The sequence below is a fragment of the Simochromis diagramma genome, unplaced genomic scaffold, assembly GCF_900408965.1.
Source record: "Simochromis diagramma unplaced genomic scaffold, fSimDia1.1 OVJJ01000326.1, whole genome shotgun sequence".
NCBI classification, from domain to species: Eukaryota; Metazoa; Chordata; class Actinopteri; order Cichliformes; family Cichlidae; genus Simochromis; species Simochromis diagramma.
The window spans coordinates 147,213-155,669 of NW_024387042.1; the positions used below are offsets into that span (position 1 = coordinate 147,213).

The following is an 8,457-nucleotide window of genomic DNA, read 5'->3' on the forward strand; positions in this document are numbered from 1 at the left end:
GGGGCCTCAGCTAACCCTAACTGAGTCTCCAGTGACTTTGTGGGAGTCCATCTGTGCTAATGTGCAGCTCAGATTGGCCTTTAAAGACAATTTACGGTCTCTCTTTGGTTAAAACTTTCATCAAACGACAGTTAGAAAAGGCACCTGTTAGCACAGCTTTAATAAAATAACTGTTATGTTCTAGTCCACAGTTCAGGGTCAGAGGTCAGCCCTCGGTGAGGTCATCGTTGTAGTGGAGGAGGATGGCGGGGGTGAATGCGTCTCGGTCCAGACGCAGCTGTTCGAGCTCGAGGTCATTGTCTGGGACATTGTTCTCACTCAGCGTCTTGTTCATGTCCAGGACGGCGCCGTTGTATTTCCAGGTGTAGCTGCGGGCATGCGAGTTGTATCGCAGGTAGCGCTGCAGGATCTCGTTCAGAGTCTCCTCTGAGCACACCTGAGGGCATCAGGACACACACTGTGTTTGTAGCTAAACGTCTTTGTGACCGTTAACCACATCATGAAGGCGCAGTTACCCAAAGTGCATCTGGCTGAGGTGATGTGCTCACCTCCATCCACTGCTCCTGTGACGTCAGCGTGTTGATGATTCGCATCCACCTGGTTTTAGCGGACAGCAGCCCCACCTCGTATCGGCTATCTCTCCACCACGGCTGTCCGATGTCGCTGTCCCAGTCGGAGCGCGGACCGGTGGGGGGGATGTGCAGGAAACGCCCCCTGGGGGTGTAGTACGCCACACAGCAGGTCAGAGGGTCGACGTACTTCAGGATCTGAGGACAGGTGGGAAATTAATTTACTATCTTTTTACATTGACAGCACAGGAGCATAAAACCACCAGATGCTGTTTCAGGTTTCAGGTCTGAGGCGGGCCACTGCCCACAGACTCCAGATCAGAGAACTGAAATGTCCTCATGAAGTAAAAGCAAAACCTGCTGGAGAAAACAGTGAAGTGTGTTTACTTTAACTGTCCAAGTACAAAGCAACAGAAAATGTTGTCTGATTATCTTTAGCTGAACTGTGATAAGAATTTTTATTTCTCTATATTTTCTATACGAGAAAATGGTCTGCACTCCCATGGAAACCACAGGTCTCTAGGAAAAAGTGTTTTTTTCCTGAAAGGTGCTCGAAGTTGGAAGGATTTGGGCTGACTGAGCCTCGAGGCCTGTGTGACTTGGGCTTAAACCTGAAGTGAAGCTTCCTGTAGAGAAGATTAAACAACAGTATCTCAATTTTCTCCAAATCAGAACTCAGTAGCAGGCGAGTACATTCAGGTGAAAACACTCTTCAGCAGGATTAGGAATGCACGACTATTACTCAAGCTGCCCTTAATGACAGGTGTAGGAGATGACTGAGTGTGACTGTGGCTCAGGAGGATGTTCGATTCCAGCATGCTGTAATGCCCTTCAGCAAGACACTGATCCCCTGAACGGTCCCAGAAGCATCCATACAAGCAGTGAGAAAGTGCTTAAAGTTGAAAGATGAAGTAAAATCTAAGACATAAATGTAGCTTAAGTAGTAAAAATGAACTCTTGGGTCTGTGCTACAGTAGAAAAGCTCTACACAGTCTAATACCAGTCCACGTAAGTTTGATCGGCACTCACGTCTTCAGTTTTGGGGTCAAACCAGCTGCTGATGTCCTTCCCTGCAAACTCCATGATGGGCAACAGCAGAACATCACCTGCAGACAGAAACACATGTTACCCTCATAAACACCATCTTTCTTAATACTCTCCACCTGAGAACTCCCACAGTGGTGTCTGATTTGAACCCACTTACATTTTAAGAAAGCTGTAGGAGAAAATACTACACAGATGTTTACTTATACTCTTTCAAATTAACATTACAAAGGCTTTCAAACAGCAACAAAACAAGCTGATCATAGAGTCTAAAGCATGAAGCCAGTGTTGATGGAACAAAAACTGCAGTTCCTCTAATGTCCACTTGAGGCTCCAGCAGCAAGTCAACTTTAAGGAAAGATTATTTTAAAGTGTCTTTGTTTTCAAAATAAAAGTGTCCAATTAGTAATTGGAAGGTAATGTTAGGTGAGGTAAGGTAATGAATGTTATGAAATCTCACATTTTCAAAATAAAACCTAGAGTTAGTTAAAAGAATTCATCATTTTCAAAATAAAAGTGTATTAGATAGGGGATAGTAACAGGATGCTATGAAATCTCTGATTTTCAAACTAAAATTCCACCTTTAGTTATAAGAATGCATCAAAATGCTTAAAAGTGTAATTTTTTCAGAGTAAAACTGTCCGATCAGTTATTAGAGGAAACAGGATGCCTTGAAATATTAAGATTAACTTCCACACAAAGTTAATTCATCCAAGTGGTTTAAATATTCTCTTTCAAACTATTTGGGTCATTTACCCACCTTCGGCTTTTTCAGCTAATCTAATTTATTTATTTATACACATAATTTTAACAGTAGCTGATCTAGTTCATCTTTAGATGTTACAGTCAATCATTAGTTGTGTCTTTAAAATATTACAAGCAAAAACACTTTTTTTTTTAAATCGGTCTTTGACACTTCAGTGCAGAAATGCCTGAAATGACCACCAGAGGGCAGCCTCTTTCAGTAAAATGACTTGAGGTCCTCGTATCATTTCATCCACGAGCTCCATCATAATAATAATAATAATAATAATAATAATAATAATAATAATAATAATAATAATAATAATAAGAAGAAGAAGAAGAAGAAGAAGAAGAAGAAGAAGAAGAAGAAGAAGAAGAAAAAAAACAATATGCAGCAAGCACCATCTTTTGCATACAGTCTATGGATTAAATCAATGAACTGAGTGGAAAAACTGTGATCCACGTTTTCAGGGATTATTTTTTATTTATTTTTTCCCTTTGTTGTCATTTTGTGTCTTTGTACTCTGCGAGTCTTCATGTCGGACACACAAGTCTCACACACACAGTGCAACTCCCTCTGGTTGCTCGCTGTGTGGATTAGCAGCAGGAACAGACACTTCCGGAAACTCGTTTTCCTGTTGTGTAACTAAAGAGTCAAAAACAGGAATCACTGTCACTGACTCTGACTTCTCACAGAGGCACTTTGTGCTTTTCAGCCTGCCCTGTCTTCAACTGGTGACGCAGTAATCTACCTGCTGCGGCTCACCTTTGTATTGGCTCATCAGCGGGCTCAGGTCGTACACTTTGCCCAGAAACGACACCCACAGGTCCTCCGCCGTGTTGTGAGCCGCCACCTCCGAGGGAGTGAAGTACGTGGGCCGTCCCATCATCCGCAGGCGGGTAGCTGTGTCCAAATCACGGAGAAACGCGGAAAAACAGCCCCGGTTCAGGCTTCGCCGTCTCCATGGAGCCCTGTTGACACGCTGCCATGGCAAGAGACGCCGAGGGCGGGGCTTCTGTTCATTGAAATACACGTGTTTATCTCGAGATCTAAAAATGACCTGAATCGATGGAATCAATAAAGATAGGGATGGTTTTATTTCCTAAACATTAATAAATTAATTAAAATTAATCAATTAAGTGTATGTATTTGTTAGAATCATTACTCTCCAGATAGTAATATATATATGAAAATTTTCAACTCTACCCACCTGTAAATATCACCATGTTGTCTCATCCCGCAGCAAATTAAAATAATGACCCAGGAAACATCAATTTGAAAATAATCAAATGTATCTGACTGATCAAATGATTATCAGAATGATTTGATCAATAATACTGTTTTTTTTCCTTAAGGTGTCCTTAATACTCAGTAGTTGTTCATCCAGCATCTGCACCAGCCTCTATGCTTCTTTAACGTTTTTATTTTGAAGGATTCAGAATGGCTCTGTTTCCTCTTATTGTTTAGTGCAGTGTAGAGACCAAGCAGATCCATAAGAGTATTTACTCCTTTAATTAGACATTATAATCATTTGGTCCTTTACTTCAAGAAATTTTCTCTAACTGGACCTTTTTAAATGCTAGCTGAATACCACTCATGCCATTTTATTACAAATGAAGGACTAGTTCTGTGCTTTGTTGTTCTGTTTTTGCACATTTCTGTCCAGTTTGAATGTGTTTGATCAGGCGCTTCTTTCTTGGCCAGCACCCCTGGTGGTGTAAAACTCACTTGACTGTGGCCTAGCTTTTTTCCTCTCAACTAAGGCTCAAAGTTTGGGTCTTTTTCCAGGCCTTGGCAAAGTGATTACACATCCAAATAACGCGTCAGAGCAGGTGAGCTTGGAATGTGGAGTTGTATAGGAATGGCTCCATTTCTCTCTCTCCAAGAGATTTTCCTAACTTCTTTGAATTTAAAATTTTCCTTCTGAGATCTTTACTGTCATCACTGAGTCCTTGGACTGTACGTAGTATTGGTCAGTCCAATGAGTGCTGACAATTTTTCACCTATTTTCAAGTCATTAAACATGTATTTTGTTCAATCATTCCACTCTGTAAAATGAACAAGTCAAAGAAATTATTAAAAGCTCAAAATTACCCATGAAGAGTGCATATGAACTTCTGTTTACAACTCTAGGTATGTTAATATTAAGGCTACGTCCACGGGTATTTTTGAAAACGGACGTTTTAAAAAATAATCCCGTCCACGCGTAAATGCAGAAATGAAGGAAAATGCTGCTAGGAACATGCCAAAGCAACAGGTGGCGATATATTCCTCACCGTATAGAAATGTTGGCCAATCAGAAGTCTAGAAGCCTCGGTGGGAAATAGTAAACAAAGCTGGGGCATAGAAGCAGAAACGAGTCGTATGTGTGGAGGGACAGTAACTGTGTGTATATGTAAGCATTTACACACTGCAGAGAGTAGAATTAACAGTAACAGTATTGTAGAAATTCATTTCACCGAAACAATAACGTGATGTCAAATAAGGGGCACACTTTTAACGCTGCATTTTCTCAGTTTTTCTCGTCCACACTTTATAGCAAAAACGGAGTTTTCGAAAATATCCACCCTGGCCGGAGTTTTTAGAAATCTCAGTTTTCAGTGACCAAAAACGCCGTTTACGTGTGGACGAAGGGTGCAAACGCATAGAAAAAGCTGCGTTTTCAAAAATACCTGGGTACGTGTGGACGTAGCCTAAGACTCAGTCTATGCTGCTCATTTTGTCGGGTCTTTACATAAGTACTTCAAGATGAATAGTGTTTTGAAGTGATAAATCCTTGAACCTTTCCAGTTACTATTTTATGTTTTTAACTTAAATTACATTATTTTCTGGGTTAGAATCTTTTTTTTTTTTTCCTATTTCATAATTTATTTGAACACCTGGCTTAAACACAGATTTGTACACAGGCTTTGTTTTTGAATGAGCCTCAAAATCTTAGGTAAAATTTACAATCAGTGCTCTTTGATGACATCCTCTTCATCCAATCCGTTGACCTCAAGAGCTCGGATGATCACTGGTGGGTGGATTGTTCCCTGCAGTCAGCAAATCAGAAAAGAAACACAGATGCAGTCTATAAAATGTTAACAGTTGTAGTTATAGACAGATATCTGTCATCAGTTCATTGATTATTGATTGTTTAATAATTGATCAGTGAATGAGTCAGTGTTACCTGTGGCTATCTGTCGATGTACTGATGCAACAAGAAGAGTGGAGATTAAATATGGACAGAACACCAGCAGGTAGCGAAGCAGTGTGAAGTCAAAATGCAGGGGGCTTGAGGTAGAAGGTGAAGGTGCTGATGTGGGCGGGGCTGTAGTCGCAGGTCTACCTGCAGATAGAATCCCATCTATTCAGGTAAACTTGTGGCTGAAATAAGACATGAAATCAGAGTGAAGCTCCTCACCTGTGACAGTGATCCAGCTGGATGGAGACTCTCCATGACCGCTGATGTCACACTTGTAGAGGCCTTCATCAGACCTGGAAACATGCTGGATGGTCATGTGACCTGTAGCCTGCTTCCTGATGAGGGAGCCATCTTTATAGAAAGCAGCTGGGAGGTTGGAGGGAGTGGTCTTTGTTTTACAGAGCAGAGTGACGTCATCTCCCTCCATCACAGGGAGGACAGGACTCTGCAGGATCACTGATCCACCTCAACACAGAGACAAACTACAGCATTTCATCCATTTACACACAGCTTCATCAACACTAACTCCACACACTCAGCTTACCAGTGACTGTCAGGTTAACCATGTTACTGATGGGACCCTCTCTGGACTCACACCAGTAAACTCCACTGTCCCATGTGTACATGTAGCTTATCGTACAGGTAGATCCAGACCATCTTCCAAAGTTCTTTCCACATTGAATCATCACTTTATTGCTTGTGTTTCTCCTCAGAGTCCATCCAGCAGAGCTGTCCTCGTCCTGACAACTCAGAGATACAAAGTCTAATTCAAACAGCTGAGAGCTGCTGGGACAGTCAGACGAGCTGTGAAAATAGGAGAGGTTAGACTCATTTTCATGGCTGCTTGTGCAGTCGGTCCACACATTGGCTCACATGATTACAGAGATTATCATGATCTTGAAATATAAAAATAAAATTATTTTTTAAATTATTTTTCATCATAATATTAAAATTTAATCAAAATAACTCGCGGAAGTCACACTCGCGGAAGCCGATATATATATATGTATATACCCGCCAAAATGCAATGCATTTATTGAGACTTTCAACCCCAAGTAGGTAAATTATGGAGAAATGTAAGATAAGAAAAATATCTGAAGAAGATTTAATGTTGTCTGGGCAGATTTGTTTGCATTTACTTCTGATGAGAGCGGCCTACCAGTATGCCTAATTTGTGGATTGTTGATCTTCGGATCCGCATACATAATTGAGCAGCTATTCCCAACCATGAACTATGATAAAAACAAAAACCACTCACGCCTCACAGACGACAGCTCACAGTCCTGCGTAAAGATGAAAGTGACTTCGTACAGCCCCGGTCTGCAGACGCTGGGCGCAGAGGTCCCATTGTAAACAAACCACGGCAGACCCGACGATGTTTGCTGTACAGATGCAGCTGGCTTCAGCTTTCTGGCACACAGCCCGACACATAACACAACAGCAGAGAGAGCACAGACTATAAGGCGGTGTGGCTCAGGCGCGACCACCTCTCCTGCAGCAGCACTGCAGGCCACGCCCCGCCATACAGGTACCAGGTAACCAGGTAAAATTAATATTCATGCAGAGATTTTGTGAATATTTATTATTCACTTTTTAGGAGCGTAGTGTTTTTTCCAATTATTTTTAGAATTCAGGTTAAGGCTCTACATGCTCCGAAAGCCCAAATGCGATATAAGGATCAGTTTTTGTTTGCTACATGGATAATTTAAGTTCAGCTTTTTAATTGATTTAAATTGATTTTTTGTTATAAATTTTTTAAGAGTTTAAAATGTGTTCATTACATAAATAAAATTTCATTTACTTTGTAGCATTTCGTGGATTTCATAAACAACACACTATAGTGGTTTATACAAAGCATAAAGGTAAAAAACAATGTATGCAGTGTTATCTTCATTTTAGATGTCAAAAAGTGTTTTCTTTTCAGTGAAAACAGGGTCCAAATGGCTCTTTGGGTCTTAAAGGTTGCTGACCTCTATTTTAGCCCAACACAGAGGCATATCAGTGGCCTGCAGCTATTACCGCTGCTGTTGGGAGAGGCGCAGACCGAGGTTCTGAGCCTGCCGGCAGCCCCACAGCAGAGCTTCGATGACATCGGCAGGGCCATTTTGGATAGATTGGGCCTCTCTGTCCAAAATCATCGGCAGAAGTTCTGGATCATCACATGCAGCCAAATGACGGCAGCAGAACAGCTGTTTGGGACGCTGACTCTGGGGAGGAGACACTTCTCTACCCTGACGGTTTGTACCAATTTGGCTCATTTCAGTTACCTTCCAGAGCCTCGTGGACCGGGTGCTGTGGCTGCATGCTGCATATGCTGAGACCTACCTCGATGATGTGATCCTCCACAGTAACACCTCGGCAGACCATGTGCAGCGGGTGGTTGTGGTTCTGGAGTCCCTAAAGCAGACAGGCAGACCTCAAGGCCAAACTAAAGAAGTGTGCAGTTGGATAGAGGGAGGTACGGTATCTGGGATTCCACTTGGAGGGAGGGCAGGTGTGTCTACAGATGGAGAAGTAAGCCGCCATTGCATCCTGCACACACCCCAAGACCAAAAAGGAAGTGAGGCGGTTCATGGAGCTGCCTGGGTACTATGATCAGTTCATGCCTGGGTTCGTGGGCCTGACCTAGATCTGGTCTCATGGATGGATCAGTGCCAGGCGGCATTTGTGCAGGTGAAAAATGCTCTCTATGGGCAGCCGCTGCTCCACACACTACGAGGTTGAGGTGAGTCTTGCCTCCTCGACCACCTCTTGAAACTGAAGTGAAACACATCAAAACTTTGTTAAGTCATGGTCATGTGACCTGGGTGTGTTGAACCATGCTTCCGTGCAGTGTTTTGAAACATATGAGCTTAAGAAGCTCAACACAGTCTTGAAACAACTGTTTCAAGATTCCCATCCCTAAAGATTATCAG

At 42.2% G+C, this 8,457-nt stretch overlaps 1 protein-coding gene across 1 annotated transcript; it reads right to left on the reverse strand.

Annotated features, from left to right (window-relative positions):
* Positions 1 to 48: 48 nt before the first annotated feature.
* Positions 49 to 3,374, reverse strand: LOC120741601 (cytochrome b5 domain-containing protein 1-like). The gene is made up of 4 exons (XM_040044571.1): positions 3,124 to 3,374; positions 1,599 to 1,675; positions 549 to 767; positions 49 to 436 (listed from the first exon to the last, which is right to left on the reverse strand). The coding sequence occupies exons 1-4, from the start codon at positions 3,245 to 3,247 to the stop codon at positions 206 to 208; spliced, it is 651 nt and encodes a 216-aa protein (XP_039900505.1). The 5' UTR covers positions 3,248 to 3,374; the 3' UTR covers positions 49 to 205.
* Positions 3,375 to 8,457: the final 5,083 nt, after the last annotated feature.